This window comes from Phyllostomus hastatus, unplaced genomic scaffold, assembly GCF_019186645.2.
Source record: "Phyllostomus hastatus isolate PE091 unplaced genomic scaffold, TTU_PhHast_1.1 phas_scaffold_193, whole genome shotgun sequence".
Lineage (NCBI taxonomy): Eukaryota > Metazoa > Chordata > Mammalia > Chiroptera > Phyllostomidae > Phyllostomus > Phyllostomus hastatus.
In genome coordinates, this window is record NW_025334015.1 from 13,694,947 (window position 1) to 13,717,006 (window position 22,060).

Consider the following 22,060-nt stretch of genomic DNA (forward strand, 5'->3'; position numbering starts at 1 on the left):
CCCCAGGAGGCTGCCCTGTGGGCGCCGCCTCCCTCTCCTGGACCCGGACACTAGACCGAAGACCGGAGGACCCGGCCATGGCCTGGCTGCCCGGCCCTATGCTGTGCGGGGCGCTGCTGGGCTTGGTCTGCCTGACGGGTGAGGAGGGGGCCAAGGCCGGGCCGCGGCGGGTGCTGCGCCAGGCCAGGGAGGGAGCACCCTGGGCTGGCAGGGCCAGGACAGGGCGCGCAAGCCTGCCGGCGAGCTGGGCCTCTCCGGAAGGGCTGGACCAGCGCAGAACCATTCTTTTCCTCTCCCTGACAAACGCACCCTCATACCTGACCAGTCTCGTCCTTTTACCCACAAAACTCGGCCCAGAGGTGTGCTCCTCCTTCCTGGAACTTCAGGTTTTGGAGAAGGGAGCGGTGAGCGGGGGAGCCCTTAGCCTCTTTGCGGAACACAGGTGGGCCGGGCTCCACACTGCCGGGGGTTCGGAGCCCGGCCAACGACCCCACTCCCCTCGGCCCCTGCCTGGCCGTCTGAGCGCCCCTTCCTGTGCACCCTCAGCCCCCAGCCTGTCGGTGGAGGTGCATGTGCCCGCGGAGCCCCTGAGCGCGCCGGTGGGCAAGACCGCCGAGCTGACCTGCAGCTACAGCACGTCGGTGACGGACAGCTTCGCCCTGGAGTGGAGCTTTGTGCAGCCTGGGAAGCCCGTCTCTGAGTCCCTTCCCGTGAGCGAGAGTGGGGGGCCTCTGGCCTGTGGCCTGTAGACTCGGAGAGGCAGGAACAGGGGGCCCACTCGGAATGAGGGCAGGGAAGGTGTGCTGGGAGGTCAGCATGCTTGGGTGGAAAAAATAAGTGGACTCGCCCTGGCCATTGTGGCTTAGTTGGTCAGAGCATGGCCCCCAGCCCCGGAAGGGCACCCGTTGGATTCCGGTCCGGGCACATACCTGGGCTGCAGGTTCAGTCCTGGGTCAGGGTGTGTGCAGGAGGCATCCCATCAGTATTTCTCTCTCACATCTCTCTGTCTCTGTCTCTGTCTCCCCTTCCTCTCTTTCTAAAAATCAGTGAGCATGTCCTCAAATGAGAATTTTAAACAACAAAGTGGACTCTTTCTAGATCTTCTGAGGACACGATGGTATAATCCCAGAGCACACATGGGGCGGGGCTCCCATACGCAGCCCCCTGTTGGAGCCGTCCGGGCTTCAGCGAATTAACAGTACTGACTGACGCTCAGCTGTCGTGATTGAAAGAACGATAAAATGCTGCCCCTCCCAGAAATATCTGTATTTCCCCCCAAAGTGAGAGCCATACACAGCTGTAAGCAATGGATATATAGTTTATTTTGCACTTGGGCAGGGCTGGCATTGGGGGAGATAGGGTTCCATGGTTCTAGCTGCAGAGTATCAGCTGCTCAGGCTGGTGTAAGCGAGGGCCCTTTGAGAAAGGACCATAGAGCTGATGCCAGGCAGGAAAGGCGTGTAGGTGAGTCTCCTGCTTCTCCCTAGATCCTGTACTTCACCAATGGACACCTGTATCCAACCGGTTCTAAGGCAAAGCGGGCCAGCCTGCTTCAGAACCCCCCCACGGGAGGAGTGGCCACCTTGAAACTGACTGACGTGAGCCCCTCAGATACTGGGACCTACCTCTGCCACGTTAACAACCCGCCAGATTTCTACACCAACGGGATGGGGCTGATCAACCTCACTGTGCTGGGTAAGGCAGTCCGGGTGCCCACACACCCTGGATTCCAGCCCGAGCACAGAGCTGCACTGCCCCCCCCCCCAAGGGAAAGTACCTCTTCCCTAAAGCCTTCTAACCTAGCCAGCCGGCGATCCACCTGCTCCACCCTCCACAGAGTGCCCCTGTCCCGGCCCTAGAAACAAAGGTCTCACAGATAGGGCCTGAGTCCTGCCCCCCACAGCTCCATCTTTGGGGAAACTTCCCCTCTATACCTCAGATTCCGTCCCTCGCCAGGCCAGTGGCAGAGAAGTGGGACGATTATTCAAGGAACAAGGGCCCCCACCACACTAAGCACCAATTTTATGTTCAGCGCTCCTATCTCAGCCCAAACTAGAGCCTGCTTGGGGAGGGGCAGACAGAAGAAGAAACTACCAAAGAGTCTGGGGATGTTTCGAGGGAAAGAAAAGACTTAGGAGCCGGTGAATGGCAGCTGTCCTCACAAATCTGACCGACTGCCCTGTGGGGGACGGAGTTTTCACTTCTCCTGTGGACCCAGAAGGCAGGAATTTGGGCCAGTGGGTGGGTATTATATTAACACAGATTGGGCTCAATATGAGAATCTTGTTCTAACAATCAGAATTTCCAACGGTGCTCACCATTTCCTGGGGATGCCGTGGAACGTGGATGAAAGTGGGTGACTGTTTGGTGGGGTATTGACTCAGGAAATCTAGCACTTAACGGGGGTGGGGTTACAAGATCACGGAGGTTCTTCTGCGGTTTTTTGCAGTGCCCCCCAGCAGCCCCTCGTGCAGTCAGACCGGTCAGATCTCTGTGGGGGGATCTGCTGTACTGAGGTGCAGCTCTTCTGAAGGAGCCCCCAGGCCAGTGTACAACTGGGTCCGCCTCGGATCTTCTCCTACACCTTCTCCTGGCAGCGTGGTGCAAGGTGAGAGCCAGGGCATCAGGGAAGGGGGTCTCAGGACCTGGGCCAATCAGGTTTCTAAACTCCACGCACCCATGCCTATGGGTAGGAGACAAACGCTATACCTTCTCCCTGTGTCTTTCCTGGTTCCTGTGTTGGTCCCTCCTGCCTGTCTCCCTGCACAGTCTGTGACTGCGTGACCCTGGAAGCATCTCTCGAGTTATATGCACTCCCATTGTCCTGGGAGAGAGTAGAAGGCAGGGGCATTCTGTGGTTCCTATTTGTCTGTTTTGGAGGGGTTTCTTTTAGGTTGCTTAAAGGTCATGAATCATTTCCAAACTTCCTAGAAGGGACACTGAGGCAGAATAGCATGGACTGTCTTGGATCACTTAGCCACTTCTCTGGAGGAACCATATACCTGGCTGAGAGCTTTGGCTTCCCAGCCTCCTCATGCTGGCCCCAGTCCCCGTCTCTCCTCCCAGCCCCAGCCCCAGCCAGGCCTTTATCAGTCCAGAGAGCCCCCAGGTCACCTCCTGGCATGTGCTCTGCCTTCTAAAGGGAAGGTAAGCAGCTTAGAAAAACACTTGGTCAGCTTATAAGTATCCCAGAGGATACAGTTTCTAGCGATGAAGGCCTTCCCACCGCCCCCCCCCCCCGACCAGGAACATGATGTCAGCCTGGAAGCACCTTACCCCAATTTCCATGGCCAGTTTCCCAACCCTTCATGTATGTGCAGCCCCCCCTCCCACCTGCAAAGGCAGCTGTGTGCAGTGGAAAGAGCACAGATTTGCAGTCGCTCTGGCACTTCCTCTCTGGGGCACCCCAGACAATTACTTTCCTTCTCCAAGCCAGTGTTCCCACCAATAAAACGAGGTCAGTCCCTTCCTGACAGGATGGTTATAGTGATGAAATGCACCATGCCTTCATCATAGCGGGCACCCGCCATGGGCAGAATGAGTGCAGGAACCTTCCTCTCTCCCCTCCAGATGAGGTGTCTGGCCAGCTCATTCTCAGCAACCTCTCCCTGGCCTCCTCGGGCACCTACCGCTGTGTGGCCACCAACCAGATGGGCAGCGCCGCCTGTGAACTGAGCTTCTCTGTGACTGGTAGGGATGCGGGGCACTGGCCAGGCTGGCAGGCCTGGATGGCACAGGCTGCATGGAGTTGTCTGAGGAGGGGCCCGGGAGGGTCTGCAGCTCTGAGGACTCTGTGTATCCTTAGACCCTTCCCAAGGCCGCGTGGCTGGGGCTCTGATCGGGGTGCTCCTGGGTGTGCTGTTCCTGTCCATTGCTGTGTTCTGCCTAATAAGATTCCAGAAAGAGAGGAGGAAGAGGCCTAAGGAGACCTACAGGGGTAGTGACCTCCGGTGAGCTGAAGGGTGAGGGGTAGTGCAGAAAGGGAGGAAGGGGCTAGGATGATGTCAGCCTCCAAACTCTGACATCTTTGGGGTGTCTGAGGGTAAGGGGTGCTGCTCAGCCCTGGGATTTGGCGGTGTAGCCTGTGTATTGAGTGTGTGAGCAAAGCGTATAGGTGGCAGGGTTGGCTCATAAGCTACCATCACCCTCCTCATGTTTAAAAGAATTGTTATCTTTCTGTTTTAAAGATCTTTGCATATATATCAACAGGATGTGGAAGACAGGAGTTAGATTTGCCCTGCCCACTCAGCTGAGTGTGGTTCAGTGTGGGGCAGCGTGGAGAGGACAGATAAAAGCTTCCTGTCACCCACCCCGCTGTCAACTGTGGGATCTACAATGGGGGCCAGAGCAGTATTTCTCCAAGTGTGGCCTTCCCGTTTACCTGGACAGAAATTACCAGGAGCTGGTTAACATTCAGATTCTGGTCACTTCCTAACCCTCTGGAAGTGGAAGCTGTGTGTGTGTGTGTGGGGGGGGGTGTGTTGGGGGGTGGTAGGTCCCGGAATCTTCATTTCAACCACAGTTGCACCGGTAGGGTAGAGTGAGTGTGAGGTCCCTGGTTTGGGAGAAAGAGGGGCGCCTCCAGTCTTCACTAACAGCATGTTTATATCCATCAGCGAGGATGCCATGGCTCCTGGGGTTTCTGAACAAACTTCCGTGAGGGCGGATTCTAACAGTGGGCTCCTGGAGAAGCCCCTCTCTGCCAGCTCTATGAAGACCAAGCCCAAGCTCCCCATGGCTGTCTGACTGCCCTCCCCTTCGCTGAGTGGGAATACCTACAATTAAAGCCTCTGGGTACCATGCTGTCTCCCTCTTCTTCTTGCTGATACAGCAACCCCCCCCCCCCCAGCCGGCTCAAGGAATGGGCTTCAAGTCCCAGGTGTGATGCCGTAGTCAGGAAGTTTAGTTGGCTCCAAAGGGTAGGCTTTAACCCAGGTCCCTTGCCCCTTCCTTCCTCCCATCTCCAATTTTTGGCTTGGTCAAAGGAGACTTGTGCAAGTTCTGGGCAGTGGTTGTGTGCACTCAAGCACCCTTCCCTCCGGCACCCTGGGAATACTTGGACATTCCTGTTTATTGTTCACATTCCAACCCAGCACCGTCACATGCACACACACAGAGATAACCTTCTGGCCGAAGCCCCGGGAGCCCGTTGGGGGCCGAGCCAGTATGGCAGGGGCGGGGCCACAACCGATCCCTCCCACCGAGCCACCCCGGTGCTCGGGCGCCCATAAAAGCAAAAGAGAGCTGATGAGAGGGTGGCTGTCGGGGTGCACAGGATGAGGGGAGGGCCGATTTACAGGCAGGTTTGGGGTAGGGTGTGAAAGAGGGACTTCCCTTCCATCAGAGCAAGGGGTATCCGACACCATAAAAACTCTCTTCCCCTCCCGCCTCGCCCCAGATCCAAAGTGCTGGAGCTGGGTTGGCGACGGCGAGAACCGCACGGAGGCGAAAGGCGTCCCCATTAGCTGCGCACTGAACGAAACGACTTTTTTAAAGTTGGCGTCCTGGGACAACGCAGGGGGTAGGGCGCCCTCTGCGGTGCACCTAGGGGAGCGCATGGAGGCTGCGGAGGCAAAGTTGCATGCTGCTGCGGAGAGACGGGGGCGAGAAGCAAAGAAAGACGACTGGGGAGTGCGAGGTCGGGGCTGGGGTGGGGTAGAAGGGCGAACAGGACCGTTCTAGAACGGAGAACCAAATGAAAGAGCACAGATTTAGCGACTTCGACGGAGCCTGCCTGCGGGCAGGGTCTCTGGGGACGGAGGGAGGCTCCTGAAGCGGGCAGGTTGGTGGGAAGGAGAGGGTCACAAACACTGCAGGGAAGTCTCGTCACTGCGAAGGGGACACGGCATCCATCTCTCTTCGGGAACTGCGGACAGAGAAGGTCTGAGCACCTGCCCTCTCCGGTACTTCCCTCCCCTCCCCCCCTTCCCAGACGCACCCCAGGGCAGGAGCGCCAGGAGGCCCCAGGCACCCTTGACCCTACCCCCACCCCGAGCCACTGAGCTGAACTGAGCCGTGGCCAGTAGGTGTGTACGTGTGTGACACAGGGCGCTATATTCCCCGGTCATGGTCATGGAGCCAAATGGGGTGACTGCATCTGTGTCGTCCAGGTGCGTTCCCCGTGGCAGCCTCGGGCGTCTTGCTGTATCAGAAACCTGGCAGTCGCAGGGCGCATTTTCCCCGAAAAGGGTGCAGACTGGGTCCTTTTCTCCCTCCCACTCAGGGTACCCAACCCGCCACCTCGAGGTCATATCATTACCTTCGAAAATGCTCAGTCCTTCGGTCAGGGGGGAGAGGGACGGCAGGGAGGGTGGAGAGAGAAGGAGGTGAGCGCTGGGATCCGCGGTGCCCCAAGCTGTCCCCCCACTTCCTGTCTCGGGTTCCCAGTCCCCCGCCCTCGCCTTCCCAACCCCCTCTCCTCCCTCAGCCCACCTTCTGCCTTCCTCGCTCCTTCGGAGGAGGAGCCGGCACTCTAGGCCGGTCCCAGGGCTGGGAAAGGGCCCGCTCACCTGGCTTAGTCTCCGCTGGGCCCGCTGCCCGAGCTCCCTCGGGCGCCCCCAGCTCCGCCAGGCCCTCCGTGGCCTGGGCCCTTCCGGCCGCCCTCTCTGCTCTTGATCTTCTTCCGTGCCATGTGGCCCCTGAAACTCGCCTGGATTTTGGCAGCGGCAGCGTTGGCACCGGGATCGTCCAGCGGGATGTCTAGAATGTCCTCATCTGGTTTGGAGCAGGCGCTCTCCTGGGGACGGGGCAACGGGTACTTGTGCGGTGACTGGGCTGCCTGGAGAGACTCAGAGAGGGCTGACTGGGGCAGGGGTGGGAAGTGCAGAGGGAGCGGGGAGAAGGGCTAAAGCCGGTGTACCGTGTGTGTGTGTGTGTGTGTGTGTGTGTGTGTCCGTCCCCCCTGGGCAGAGGCAGGGAAAAAGGAAGGTTCAGGGGACACAGCTGTGATCCCCACTCAGGAAAGAGAAGTGCATGGTGGAATGGGATCCAAGACAGCCAGATAGCCCTGAGTGAGCCAAGGGCGCATGGCCATTAATAGAGTCGGGGGAGCTGTAGAGCTGCCTGGAGGGCGGAGCTGGAAGAGCAAAGAGAACTACAGCAGGCACTCCTGGAGGTGGCTGCCTCTCCCCGATCCTCCGAGGCGCCTCCAGCTCCAAAGGGCCCCTTCTGACGTCAGGATAATAATGTCTACCGCTGTGGGTTGTGGGGAAGAATAAACAACACAATGTGCATCAAGTTTCTAGCCCAGCCTAGTTGTTCAATAAATGGCAGATACTCTTTTAAATAATCAGTTGATGTGAAATAGTGGTTTCTGTGGGCCAAATGTGGTCATAAAAAAAAATTTATATGGTTCAACCTAAAAATAATCAGACCCACCCCCACGCCCCAAGTCTCCGTTTCTCCCACAGCCTGCCCCAGCTGGGGGTCAGAAAGGGTCAGGGAACTGACCAGAGGCCCTGACTGCAGAGGCAAGGCTCTGGCACGCAGAGGGCCTCACCCCTGAGCCCACGAGTGTTCACAGCGTTAATGCGGGTTGGGATGCGGATGGCTACTATGCTACTATGCGGTCAGAAGGGCGTTTCTCTTTTGGTCTGACCCTCTGGCTTCTAGGAATTTGTCCTCATTTTTGGGGCCTGAGGACTTCCACTGCTTTCACTGTGTTTTGCTCCCTGGGCGTGAGATGGTCAGGTCATTCAGCTCTCTTCAGTTCCCGTCCAGTTCACAGAAGTTGGGATGGGTATCAGAGCGGCTTCCGTGATCACCGCCCCAGCCAAGTTCTGCCCCAGGAGCACAAATTTAAAGTCCCGGGGGTCTAAGCACAGGTCTACAAACGCCTTCCCTTGCTATGTTTCCGAAGGCTATCTTCATTTCTTAGATTCCAAAGTTCTTCAGTGTGTGCCTATAACTGAGTTGAAAGGAGTTATCGAGAGGCCGGAGGGGTCGGGGAGGGCCTGCCACGCTTTTTATCCTTCCCTGGTCTGGTGTTCTCTCCCTGACATCTTATTCCTCACCTAGAAACCAAAGTAAAGCTTTTCAGTTCTTTGATTCTCAGAGCCCGAGACTTTCTTGGGATATTCTCAGGGGACTATGAAGCTTCTCCTCAGAAGAGGACGATGACCAAAGAAACCAGTCCCAGCCCACCTCTCCCCAGCTGGCAGCTACGGGGGTCCAGCTGGGGAAGGGGTTTCTTCCCCCAGCAGCTCTAAGACTGCCCCGCTGTCACCGCCCATCCCACCTAGAACAACTGGGATGGGTGTGCATTTGCTTCTTCAGCACTCTTCAGTGGGCAGCCTCTCCTTTTCTCTTAGGGGATACTCATTCCAAACACACCCAGCAATCACTCAGTCTGGCTTTCTGGGCACTCAAGGGTACGGTCAGGGCAGACCAGGGCCTACAGGTAGGGACCCAAAATTCTACCCTAATTACTCCCGCAGGGACCACCTGAGACAAATTATATTCCCTCTCTGGCCTCTTTCGGCCTCTTGGATTCTTTGCTCTCTCACCTCTTTCCACTCACCCTGCCACCTGCTTGTCTGCTTTCCCTCCCCCACAATCACCTCAATGATGTTGCCTACCTTCCCCCTCTCATTTGCAGAACCTTCTATCCACGTATTTTCTCTACTTTATAAAATACTGCTAGGGGTAAGGAGCTCTTCTTTAGGGGAACCCAAGAACCTCCATTAAGAGCCCCTTCCTCCTTCCACAACCAAAAATCGCTTCCTGGAGAAGAACAAGCAGAGGAAAAGACTGGAGTGAGATAAGGTTATCAAGGCTTTTCCAGGGAGTGGGACTGTGGGTGATTGACATGTTTCTTTTTTAGGCTTATCTTTAGTTTTTACATTTTCTATGATGAGCCTATTACCTTCATAATGAGGAAAAACAGTAAATATTGAAAGGGGAGGTGAAGTATTTGAATCAGACAAGAAGGCTATGTCTGGATCCTGCCTCCACACTCAGAAGCTGTGCCTCCTCAGACAAATCACTGAATCCGTCTGCACCTCAGTTTGCAAATCTGTAAAATGGCGAAAACAGCATGTGCCTCACAGGGCTATGATGGCGATTAAACACAAAGAGATCCATGGTAGCACTCACAAACTGACAACTGTTATTCACATTAATCTGAGCTAAAATCATCAAAGCAACCACAATGTCTTGGTCCTAAGTTCTTTCTGCCTCTTGGTACCCAGTAATAAGGAAGTCTCCTCTCCTATAATCTGAGCTATCCCTTCCTCCCAAACCTCACTTTCTTGTTTTCTTTTCTAAGGGTGGGGAGCCAGCAAAGTCATAAGCTCTGGTATCATCAGCTGGGCTGATTGAATGGCTGAGAATTCGGGGTCCCCACTGCAGTCTTTCTCCACTTGTAGGGGCTACAAATCAATCACTACAACATTGTAAAAAATGAATTATATGTATGTATGAGCACTGTACTCTTCTAGCAAGCCAGACGCTTTCATACCAGAGTCTTCTTAATAGCAACCTAGTTTGATGTCAGGCACTTGCGCACCCAGGTCTCCGTGGGCGCTGACAAATTACAGACACTTCCTTCCCTCGCCAGCAGGGCTCTCTTGCGGTCACCCAGTCCCCTCTGGGGCTGGAAGGCGTTGGGGGCCGGGCCAACCCCTCCCCAGAATCACACAGACTAGACTCTTTGCTGTCTATCATCACTACTAAGCTAACCAATATAAACTGACTATCCTACTCTGCGCCAAACAGGTCTCCAGGGTCGCGCTGACCGATGGCGGCTGGCCGGGGCAGCAGGATGGGGAATGGGGCGGGGGCTGAAAGCCAGGTGAAAGGAGTCGGATGGGAGTCGCTGCAGGATCACTAGATGATGGTTTCCAGCGTCTCTCTAGGGGTAAGTTTCTCCTTTCCCCTAACCTGCAGCTTCCCTGTTGCAGAGCCCTGCCTAGTTCCCTGTCCAACCCAGACCGCCTGGAGGAGCGGCGCCCAGACGCCCCCGCGAATGGGGAGCATTTTCCCAGGGCTTCCAAGTCAGGCCGGGTGCCTTCCACCACCCACCACCCACCACCACCACCCACCATCACGTCTCAGGAGGCACGCCTATTGCTCCTAGGTCTTTGCACCCACTTCCCTCTCTCCCTCACCCTCCAAGGGGTTCTGAAGAGCCCTTGCCACAGTCCAAGCAAGGTTCCAGTCCCCCAGGCCCTCTGACTTACGGTGCAGCAGTCCATACTGGTGTTGGGGGTCCTCTGCTGGGTGGAGCTGGTGCGGGCGGGGGTGGGTCCGTGTGGTGCGGGGTATAGAGTAGGGGGCCAAGCAGTGCGTGCTGACCTGCTCCGAACCCTCAGCAGTGCTCTCCGGTCGCTCTCCCGCGCTCCGCTCCGCTTGCGAATGTAACCTGAGCCCTGCAGTCTGAAAGCCAATCAGGAGCCGCTTCGGGCAGGGTGGGCGGGGAAACTGGGGGTGACCACGCCCCCTCCGGCTCCCGCTCCCTCCCGAACCCCTCCTCCCACACATTTCCATCCACCCCTCCCACACACGCATCCTCCCAAACCCAACCCCTTGTTGCTGAGGCGGCAGACTGCCAGGCAGATGGAGGCCCCTGATATCCCGGGCACAAACACACTCACATCTGGGCGCAATACCCTCCCACTCGTATATAGAAAACCGCGCACCCTTCGCCACCTCCCCCCACTTCCACAACCTAGCCAGAGTCCCAAATAGGGCTCCCTCTAGCTTCCCTCCACCCTCGGTCCTCAAAGAAAAGCCCAAAAGACACCCGATTAAAAACTCTCATCGACACTCCACCCAGAATAAAGAACGCTGTCGGTACACAATCGGGTGGTGGGCACATAAAACACAAATGCTCACAAGCCCACGTGTCCGTGTATGATTCTCCCAGGCTCACTAAGCAAGCACTTCAGCATGCAGCCACTACAGACACAACCTGCAAATAATATAACTGCACGGACCGTGTACAGAGTGTGCAGATAAATGCAGATTGTGTGTGAGCCCACATGGGCAATCATCCTCACTGAGATGTCTGCCTGACACGTCTATTATCTACCCTTCCATCCATCTGCATGCCCTTCTCCAGACAAAGTCTGATGTGCACAACACTTATTTTGTAAGTATTCATATATGGATGCTGACTTTCCTCCCACTTTCTGTACCAGAGCTTCCCTAAGCTCTGGATCCAGTGCTTCAGAGTAAGAGGAACACTGGCCCCTCTCCCTCCTGCCCCTGGGGGGACAGATACCTAAACCCCAGTACAGGGAAATGCCCAAAGTCATGGCTGTTTGGGTCCACGAGAGGGGAAGGATGTGGGCTTCACAGGAGCCTGGGAAGGGGTGATATGGCAGAAGCATCTAGAAGGAGCAGCCACCACTTTTGTGGACACCGGCCTCCCCCAACTGGTCAGGGTTCTAGAGCTGGCAGTGTGGCCTGCCTGGTAGGTAGGTGGGGTGGGCCATGTCTGAGAAAACTAGGGGGAAGGAAGAAAGGACAGTTGCTACTCAGGCTCACTGCCTGAAGCGGGGCGAGGAGGGAAAGGCACCCTGGGGCTCTGGTTGGGGCAGAGGATTCTGAAATGGCACGGCAGTGAACCCACAGACATTGGCCAGCCACAGCAAGGCATTCCATGCTTCCTCCCTACCTGACTGTTTGTGCCATGGCTTTTGCTTGCCAAAGGGAAAATGAGTGAGAGGGCAACTCCAGTGGCCACTCCTGATAGGGACAGGGTTTGCCAGCTTGGGCTCCCAAGCTGGGCTGGCGGCTGGCTGCGATTCCAGGGCTAGGGGTGTAAGGGTGTCTCTCCCAGCATGTTTGGGACCCACCCACCTTATAAATGAAAATCTGTTCCCCAATCTGTCCCTGGCACATCCTCCATCCCCCACCTCCACCAAAAGAGTCCGGGGAACTAGGCTCTTGCACATCTGGGCCCTTAAGTTGTGCCAGTTCTCATTGGACTTCAACTCCAGAACACAGAGGCGAGGGGAAAGGAAGGAGGAAACTGAGGGGCAGAGTGGATATCAGGCCTGGACTCTGTGTTTTTCTCTTCCTAATTTAGAATTCGGGATTTAGTGAGTTTGCAGTAAAGTCTCCCAAGTTGCTAGGCAACGTCCCTCGGCAGCCTGCGCTGCCTCTGGGCCCCCTTCCTGCTGGTCAGAGTTGAAGGGTATCTTTACAACGCGCCTCCCCCCCAACTCCCACGCAGGCAGCTCAGCCCTCTTCTCTTTCTAAAAGACACCTTTGTGTGGGGCGAGGTGTCTCTCAATACTGGCGGGCCCATGGGAGACCAGGACGGCAACTGTCCGTTTCATCCGCAACACAGCCATTTCAGCAACAGCCCACTTGAGGCGCCCACGCAGAACTGGCCGCAGAGCCGTGCCCTGGGGGATGGGCAGACGCCGAGGTGAGGGAAAAGGATAGAGAGGAGAGGAGGATGGAGACCATAATGAGAAGGCAGACACTCGCAGACTCAGATATCCAGAGGCAGAAGCAGCAACACATATGTCCTCATTTAAATGACACATACACGCATAGATACAGAAGCTCAGACACATCTATAGAGACATGCACTGTGGGCACGTTGCCATAAGACATGTACAGAAGTGGACCCCTCCTCCACCATGAATCAAGGGCACATGCTCCCCCTGGTAGGGGGCTGGTTCCTTTTCTGGACCAGGTGGCTTGGGTGGAACTCTGAGCCTCTGATTCTCAAATGGTTGAGCTAGGAAACGGGACCCAGAGCAACACTGAATACCTGGGTCTGGCTGTTGTGAGGAGCAGGTTGCCTCGCTCTATGAGGCTCCGGACCGTGGCAGAGCAGTGCCAGATGACACTTCCTACAGAGTGTCCTAGGGCCTTGGTGTCAAGTTCACCTTATGGATCATTACCTATTAACTACCTGGACCTGTCATTGTTCAAAAACTCTTGGACCCCACAGCTACTGAAGGGAAAGGACTACAGTCCTGGAAGGCAGATGAGCTCTGGAAGGGCCAGATGAGAGAGGGAGCTGAGTGAGTGGGTGGGTGGGCTGGATCCAGCCAGGAGCATGGAGGGGGAGAGGCACTGACTAGGCACCCAGGCCAGCAGAGGAGGAGGTGGTTAGCAAAAGAAAAGATACAAGATGGATTCTTGGGAAGCTTCTGGAGTCCAGTACAGATCCTTCTCGGGACAGATGAAAGGGATTTGGAGAGACTCAGTCCTCGTAAGCAGAGAGACAACCAAGGCACACAGTGAGCTGCTTGCCAACACTTGTGGCTTCGCCTCCTTGGAGTAGGCACCCTCTGGGCAAAACATTGCAGCGCAAGCTCACAGCGGGACTCGTGATCAGAAGAGGCCTGTGCCTTCCGTGGGGCTGATCTGGGGGCTTCTCAGGTCAGGATTTTACCCATTTGAGTGGAAGGGGTGGATGTAGTAAGATATTCAGTTTTCTGTGCAAATATTTCAGCTTTGCTGTAGTAGTATTTTTAGCAACTTGGTTGGCAGAGGAGGAGCCTAGACACACTTTTAAAGGGGCCTCTGCCAGACTGGAGGCCGCCTCCCCTCTCACCCACATATCCTCAAGGAGAGGGGGAGAAATAGAGGGCTCAGTGGGTGGATTCAAATGTAAAATCAGGCTTGCTGGACACTAAGTGGCTAATAACTCATCTTCACCAACAGTTTTTATTAATCCTCGTCAGCAGCATTATCACCAGCAGCATGATCCAGAGGAGTAAATATTTCTGACCTTCCTTGCACAGGGTGCAGGGACACAGTGTGAAAGCTTAATATAGTGTGCTGGGAAGGAACCAACACTTCTGAGTCCTGGGTGTCATGCGCTGTGCTGGCCACTTTGCACGTGTGGGCTCACGTAAGCCTTACAACAGCCCTGTGGACTAGCATTATGTCTCCCATTTTACAGCTGGGGAAGTGAAGGCTTCTGGGGGTTGATGACTTGGCCAAAGCTACACAGTTATCAAATGGGAAAGTCCAGATTAAAAGTCCGAGCAGAATAATAAAATTATCCTGACTCTGAATATTGCTCTACAAAGTGCTCCCACGTCCATGTTTAATTTTGTGCTCTTGAGAACTACATGAAGCGGGTATTAGTATTTTTCACCCCTTTCCTGAGGAGGAAGCCAAGCCTAGGAAACCTCTGTTAAGTGACTGGTGACTTGTCCAACGGTAGTCCTCTCATGAGCTGTGGAACCAGGAGCTCTGACTTTAAATCCTGTGTGTTTTCGCCCTTAAACTGCTGTGTATTATTATTCTCAGCACTTGCGCTGGGCTAAGCGACCTGTTATGGTGAGTGCAAATCAGACATTGTCTCTTCCCTCTTTGATCTTACAGTCTGGTGATACAAATACATATGTATGTGTACATACATGTCTGTGTAAATATATACCTATGTACATATGTATGAGATAGAGTTATATCTTCTAAAGTAATTATGGACCCAGATGAGCAATGCACACAGTAAATGTTATGGGAGTTGAGGTGTGAGAGAAGTAATTGAGAATTTGGATGATCAAGGAGGTCTTCCTGGAGGAGGATGGCTTGAAGGAAGAACAGGACCCAGAGAGGTGGAGGGGTCTGGGAATGGTCAGGAGGACATTTCAGGCTGGGGCAGTGTTGTGACCCAGGCACTACACGGAGTGTCACTCTTAGCTTATGCTCCCCCAGTCCAGAAGGGCCCCGAAGACAGCAATCCAAATCTCCTTCCTCTCATGCAGGGTTTTACATCTGAAACCCAGTGCCCTGACTTTACCTACGGTGACATATTGGAGCCTGCAGGACCTCCAGGCATACAGCACAAGGGTGCTCATGCTTGCTTCACAGCCCCGCAGTTCCTTGGAGCTCTAGCACACACCTACCTCTTCTCCTACTGGTGTTCAGGTGTCTGCTTCCTTCACCCCCACCCTCTTTTTCTCTGTGTCTCAGTGTAGTTCAAAGTCCTGGGCCTGGTTTGCTACTTGTCCCTGTGTTGCCTCAAACACCTGCTTGTTCTACCTACTTGTTCTGTACCACTCCACTTCCCTTCTTTTCCCCCCTGGGAGGAAGGGAGAGGGGAAGGGAGGAGAAAGGGAGGCTGCTTCTTGTGTGCCCCCTGCAGGGGACCTGGCCCACAATCTAGGCATGTGTCCTGGCTAGGAATCGAACAGGCGACCCTTTGGTTCACAGGCTGGCACTCAGTCCACTGAGCTACACCTACCAGGGCTCCACTTCCCTTTCTTAAGTTTGCTTTCCCACCTTCCCCTCTGAATAAAAGCTGGTGATGGTCAAGCAATCCTGGGCCTACACATCCTGCCTGTGAACCTTGGACCAACACAATAATTTTTATAACAAGGCAACAACCATCTTGTTAATATTTTAGTAACAGACTCTAGCACAAACCTAATAACCACCTCAGTTTTGGACCAGACAAATTCTTGCTTTAATTCGTTTTTATAAAAAGATTTACATGAGATATAATTCTTATCTTATTCCTTAGTCCATTTAAAGACCCATTCTCCTTTCGTGGTTTAGCCAGACAATTATGTAGAAATTCCTGGTTCTACCACAAGGTGTGTCAAGTGGGGTTCAGGCCATCCTCCCCTCTTGTTTCCCTTAGGGCAGAAGGGAGAAACTCTTAGTCAAGAGATGCAGACCCTCTTCCCACCACCCAGAACGAGCATCTCTTGGAGTGGGTGTACGTGCTCAGCGTCCTGGCCCCGCTGCCCACGGCTGCTGCTCCCATCGGACAGCATGACAGATGGTCTGGATCCGGGTGCACTGGCCACGGCTGATACTCACCGGCCTCTAGCATTTATAGTCATAGTAATACTTCTTTAACCCTTTGCTTCATTTTAGAAAAATTTAAACCCATGCAAAAGTAAATAGTCTATAATGAACTCCACTATACCCATCACCCGTATTCAATAATTCTCAGCTCATCACCAAACTTACTTAATCTACATTCTGAATGATTCCCCCGTTATCATTTAATTCATAAATGTTTAAATATGTGTCTTTGAAATATGAGGACTCTTGATACCTAATTTTTAAAAACTAATTAATTTATATTTAGAGAGAGGGTAAGGGAGAGAGAAAGAGAGAAACATCAGTGTGTGGTTGCCTCTCTTCACGCCCCCCAAAGGGGACCTGGCCCACAACCCAGGCATGTGCTCTGACTGGGAATCAAACCAGGAACCTTTTGGTTCACAAGCCAGTACTCAATCCACTGAGCCACACCAGTCAGGGACCTATTACCTTTTTTAAGCCAATACAGATCAGCCATCTGGCTGGCAAAGGTGTTACCAGGCATGGTCTTCTACTGAATTTTCACATGAGCTTCTGTGAGGACAGTGTGGGCATGAAAAGGTATTTCACTTTTGGAATTCAAAAGGAAGGGGACATTGACAGAATTGTCCTAGCAGCCTGTCCTCCAGCATGGCCAAGGTGTAGGGGAACAGGTATTAGAATTCAGCCATTGCAGGACCTGGTGGCAGCCACCTGTAAGAGAAAGCTCCTTTGAGGGCACCATTCAACATGACAAGCCCATCACACACCCTGGGGACTAGATTAGGACACAGGACTTTGGTCATTTGGTTAAGTGTCTTTCAGTAGTTCTACCCAGATTAACCCTGCCTCCAGCCTTGGGAAGCGATGTTTATTTTGTATGACTTTTTTTTTTTTTTTTTTGGTCAGACTGAAGCACTGGAAAGTCAAGGGTTAATAACCACTAACTTTTGTTCTATTGTCATTTGGGTGGAGCCCTTAAGTTCAGGGAGGTAAGTACTGATCGGTATTTAGGTTGGTACACTTTTGTTATTTTTGCTTTGCCTGCCGTGGGATTGTGTGTTGGAGTGGGGTGAGGGTGGGGAGTGCTGGAACACGAGCTGTTTTTGGATTGGGTTGTTAGTAGAGATGTTCCTGCTGCGTAGGGAGAAGGCAAGCCGGGTAAAACCACCTTGTCCTTTTGACCCCGAAGCCTAAGGTATTTACATAGTCTTTCTACAGGTGATCAGTTTTCACATATACCGAGGAGCCAGAATCGAAGATCTATCCAGCAGACACAGTCCTGTGTAAGATGTTCTTCACAGAAAGACAAGGCTTGGCCTTTAAAGAGGAGAACACTTTCTGTTCTACTGGAACGGGGTGCTGAGCTCTGCCGGCTTGTGTTTTGCTAAGTGTATGTTGGTTCACAGCAACAGGGAAGTTCCATATTTGGAATACTATATGAAGATCTTTGTTTTGAAAGATTTTATTTATTTACTTTTAGAGAGAGGGGAAGGCAGAGGAAGGGAGGGAGAAAGAGAGGAAGAGAAACAGCAGTGTGCTAGAGAAACATCGATCGGTTGCCTTTTGCATGCCCTCAGCTGGGGACCTGGCTCGCAACCCAGGCATGTGCCCTGACAGGGAATCGAACCAGTGACCTCTTTTGAACCAGCGACCTTTTGGTTCGCAGGCCGGCACTCCATCCACTGAGCCACACCTGCCAGGGCAAGACACGTAGATCTTAAAACTATGAAGGCAGGCACTACTGGTTACCTAGCCAGTATGTATGCATTTCCCCTTCTTGCTTGCTAAGAGAACTGGAATTTTGCTGGGACAGTCATGCGCCTATACCCAACAAAGCTTCAGAATCAGAGACAGAACAAGCCTGTCTCCCCTTTCTTAGCTTTGGTGACAACAAGGGCTGGTCACGAGACCCAGATGGGCCAATGAGGTATAAGCAGATTTCTGCTGAGAACTCTTCTGGAGAAGCTTTTGCTTTCCAGACAGAAGGAGGCAGATGTGGCTGGCACCGCCGATCCCCCTTCTTTCTGCCTCGAATACCTGAAGTCTGGAGCTGCATCATCTGTCTTTTGACATGAAGAGACAAGTCAAATGCTCAAATTTATGAGGAAAAAAACTTGTATATATTTAAGCCATCGTCATTCAAGCTTTCTACAGGTATTACACAAATGAATTCCTAGTATGCCGTAATAATGCAAGAGAGGTTCTGGTGCATCAGATTGACGACACACCTGTCATTTTGACAAGATGGGGATTGCAAGTTATTTGATGGCAGACCCTGAAAATTCTAAGTTGGAATAGTTGATGATTCAGACTGGTTTACGCGATCTCGTACTGCTTGCCTTCCTGACTGGTTGTCCCAGGTTGGCTCTGCTTAACTGGAGGCGCCAGTGCAGGATTCTAAGTGACCATTTGTGATTTCTGTAGTCATGCGCAAAGCCTTTGTCCCCTGGTCTCTCTCAGCACCTCCATCACATCAGCTTCTCCCAGCTGTTGCACATCTGCCGTGCAGGCTTGCTGTAGTTAGATACACTGATGATTAAGGAAAACCTCTTTAAGTCAGAGGCAAGCCCCTGCTGCTGTAGCTCAGCTGGTTGGAGCACCATTCTATACACTAAAACATTTGGGGTTTGATTCCCTAGGTCGTGGGTTCAATTCCCAGTTAGGGCATATATGGGAGGCAACCAACTGATGTTTCTCTCTGACATCTGTTTTTTTCCTCTCTCTCTAACTTCCTCTCTGAAATTAATAGACATGTTTTTCTTTTAAAAAAATACAAAGAACTCAGAGATAGATGAGAACTGGGTGGGTTTGGGCATTTTATCTCTAATCAGAGGACTGATCTATATTGATTTTTAAAAGCGGCGGGTGGCAGAGGCTCAATCCCTTACGAACGGCAGTGGTGGGCTGGTCTCCATCCACCCAACACGCCATTGGTTTAGTTCCGTAGGCAGAAGTCATTAACACATAGACCTATTCAAGGCAACTGGTATGAAACACATCAGACTACCCAATGAAGAAACTTCCCGCCTCTTTTCATAAAAGTAAAACCCTCCAAGGTTAGCGCTGGGAGGAGAGACAGTTGCAAGGCAGAGCAGATTTTCATCCGGAATCCCTCGTTATACAGCCCTCGGCATTCTTTCAGGGCGTGGCTCCCCTCCTCCCTCCCTCCTCTGACAGCTCGTGAGGTCCCTGCGCAGCTGCCCCTCCAATCGTGCTAATGTTCTGAAGAGTTGGTGAGATATGCTCAGGATGAAGGTTTTCTGCAGGTTCTTTGGCTAAAGTAACCTTGTCTCCTTTAAAATGGGCATTACTTGTAACCACGACATGGGATTGGCTTGTCCCTATAAGCAGAAACCTCTAGGACACTGGCATACTATTATTAGTACTAATTAATAATTAATACTATTATTAAAGATTATCATTATTGTAAACAGTACATATATATGAGGGCTTCTGAATTTACCTTAGAGATTTCATAAGCCTGGAAGACTCCAAACCGTTTTCCTGGGAGCACCTCTGTGCCAAATACTTATTCTTGACATTATTACATGCTCTCTGCTTCATACGATATGCCATATTGACCAAGACTCTTGGTTGTAAGGAACAGAAACCCAACTCACATTAGCATAACCTTAATTCATAGCAGAGGCAGAGGCAGAGCTTCAGGAACAACTAGGTCCAGTCATACAAAATCCTACCAAGGTTCTGTTTTTCTACCCTGACCGGTGTGGTTCCACCCTGACTGGTGTGGTTCTACCCTGACCGGTGTGGTTCAGTTCATTGGGTGTCATCCCACAAAACAAAAGGTTGCCGTTCCACAGCCTGGGTTGCAGGTTTGGTCCCCAGTCAACTGATGCTTCTCTCCCTCTCTTTCTCCCTCCTTTCTCTTCTCTCTAAAAATAAATATAAAATCTTTTTAAAAAGAAAAGCAGAACTTTAAAAAAAAGACTCTCTTTTTCCCTTTTTATCTCTGGTCTCTCCTTCCTTCTGCATGATGATGCCAACCCCACAATAATGGCACTGTGGCTGCAGGCAGCTCTGGGTCATAGAGGAAGGATCATTCTTCAATCCCAGCTTCCTCAAAAATCATTGCAAAATTCCCAGGTGAGTCTCTGACCAACCAGAACTGGGCCGTGTGCCATTCTCTCAGCAAGCCCTGCGGCCATGAGCACGCGGTGTTACAGCTGACCAGCCTGTGGCACAGTCTCATGGGCAGCTGCCTTAGGTGACAGGCAGTGCCCTCCAGAACCACTTGATTAGAGCGACGGAAGAGCCGTTCCACAAAACAAAGGGTGTCGTTTCAGACCAGGATGACCGAGTATGAATGCCCGTCTCAGGACTTTGTGTCATGTGAGGCTCACAGTAGCCATGGATACTTCTTTCCATGTTTTACAGGCAAGGAACATGTGGGCGAACAGAGAGGTTAAGGAATTTGAAAACAGTCTCACAGCTGGTAGGCAGAAAATCTGGGATTCCTTTTGAGTCTGTTTAACTCGGAGCTACTCCATTAACTGGCCCCCTCTCCTGCCCGGAGGGATTCCCCCTCACTCTGTGTGTATGAATTAGGGTCATGAAACCACTAAGCAACCACCCTCTACCCCTCTTTTCCCCTCCAGGAAAGGCCATCTTGGTGCTGAGGACTCTTTTTAGGCTTCTGTTTTCTCTTGGAGGCACTAACTTAAAAAACAAAAACAAAACAACAACAGGGAATTCTTGGGCCACTTAACTGGGCTGGCACAGCTGGACCCAGGGGCTTAGAACTGTGCTGTCACGTCTCTGTCCCCTGTCCACCGTCTGGCAGGGCTTCCCCCGCATGTGTCTCTGGGTTAGGCTGATCCTCAGGTTGCCGAGAAGCTTGCAGATGGGCTGAAAACCCTTAAAGAGACTGTCCATCTCCATGTGTCCATATCCCAAATAGTGTAAAAAGGGCCCTGCACAGCCCTTCCTGGGTATGTGTCCACGAAACTGACTCCAAGACAATGCACCAGGCCAACCCTGAGACGAGATGCTGGCCATCATAAACGTGTCCCCATCAGTGTCCAGTAAGTGGAATCACAACTGGAGAGAGTCTCAGTCAGTCCCGTCCTTGTCCACATCCCCTGGCACTTTGGGCACGTTTTCCTAGTGGTCACCATGCTGTCCAGTCACGGCTTACATCTTGCCTTCCTCCCTAGGCTGTGAACCCCTGTAGAACCAGGATCTGGTCTTTCATTCTGACATTTCAGCACCTGGCGTCATGCCTGACGTAGAGCGGGAACTCAATAATGCTTATTGAATGAATGAATGAATGAATGAATGAATGAATAGAAGAGAATGCCACAGTTTGCAATGCTATGGTTTAGAAACAAGCATTGTCCACAGAGGTCTGACAAGCACCACAATAATAAAAGTTACTGTTTAGATGCCACTGTCGAATTTATAAAGCATAGTAAATGATAACTACTTTGCTGAAAATGCTTCATATATGCATCTCATTTGAATCTAAACACAATGAAAGTGTACATACCCCTCCTTATAAGCCTTGCACTTAGCTGGGTGTAGAGGAGGGTGAGGGAGCTCACAGAAGTAGAGGACGTGATATGTGAGGAGAGTGTGGTCTTGCGGTGAGGCAAGATAACTAAGACAACCAAAAAAAAACCTTTCAAGACAGGATGTGGTAAGTTCTTCCATTCAAATTGGTGCTCAGGTGCTCCCTGGAGAAGGTCTGAAATGGGAAAAGTCGGCGTTCTTGCTGCCTGTCACCCCCAGAACCAATAAGCAGAGGCAGGGATTGTGCTTCATTCAGATGGCCAGAGATCTAAGAAGATGGTGGGTTATGTACCCTGAAAGACCATCTTACATTTCATTTCAAGCCAGCTTTTTTTTTCATAAGGAGAAGAAAAGTGTAGGTAAGGGGTTTGGTATTCAGGGGAGAAGGTAAGGGATTTGGAACTCAGGAAAAAGGTTTAATCAGATGAAAGCTGTGGTCTGGCAATTTCCCAGCATCCTTTCACCCACTGATCAGAGATTCTTCATCTGTGTCCTGGGCATCTGTCTCCTGGGCAATCCTTTACCTGTCTCCTGTATCCTGGGCAGTGGGGATGTCTCTCCCTGGAGCACAGTGGCTCAGATACCACTTAATCACTTGCAGTCCCTCTGGGGCACAAAGGTGGCATTGCTTGTGATCTCCTGGAGTCAGTGTGGGTCCTTCAGTTCCTGAAATGATAGCCTTTTACTGCATTAATTACTAAGTTTATTAACTGTTACTTAAAGCTACAATTTTCCAACTCTCTGTTGCCCCATCAGGTGCAATGCCTGTTCGGCTTCCAAGGAGGAACCTGGGAATATATTT

General features: G+C 52.3%; 2 protein-coding genes across 2 annotated transcripts; one reads left to right on the top strand and one right to left on the bottom strand.

The window, feature by feature from the left end:
• On the top strand, window positions 1-4,800 carry VSIG2 (V-set and immunoglobulin domain containing 2). Its single transcript, XM_045860348.1, has 7 exons — window positions 1-138; window positions 547-710; window positions 1,488-1,695; window positions 2,450-2,608; window positions 3,571-3,690; window positions 3,806-3,950; window positions 4,617-4,800. Exons 1-7 carry the CDS (start codon window positions 78-80, stop codon window positions 4,744-4,746), a joined length of 987 nt encoding a protein of 328 aa, XP_045716304.1. The 5' UTR covers window positions 1-77; the 3' UTR covers window positions 4,747-4,800.
• Window positions 4,801-5,053: 253 nt separating this feature from the next.
• On the bottom strand, window positions 5,054-10,347 carry NRGN (neurogranin). Its single transcript, XM_045860349.1, has 4 exons — window positions 10,179-10,347; window positions 6,510-6,736; window positions 6,260-6,277; window positions 5,054-5,866 (listed from the first exon to the last, which is right to left on the bottom strand). The coding sequence occupies exons 1-2, from the start codon at window positions 10,191-10,193 to the stop codon at window positions 6,515-6,517; spliced, it is 237 nt and encodes a 78-aa protein (XP_045716305.1). The 5' UTR covers window positions 10,194-10,347; the 3' UTR covers window positions 5,054-5,866; window positions 6,260-6,277; window positions 6,510-6,514.
• Between the last annotated feature and the right edge of the window lie 11,713 nt (window positions 10,348-22,060).

Bases quoted from the DNA above. Each gene is read 5' to 3' on its own strand.
- VSIG2 (XM_045860348.1), top strand. From the start codon at position 78: ATGGCCTGGCTGCCCGGCCCTATGCTGTGCGGGGCGCTGCTGGGCTTG. The intron at 711-1,487 runs GTGAGCGAGAGT...GCTTCTCCCTAG, and splicing joins CCGTCTCTGAGTCCCTTCCC to ATCCTGTACTTCACCAATGG. The intron at 3,951-4,616 runs GTGAGCTGAAGG...TATATCCATCAG, and splicing joins TACAGGGGTAGTGACCTCCG to CGAGGATGCCATGGCTCCTG.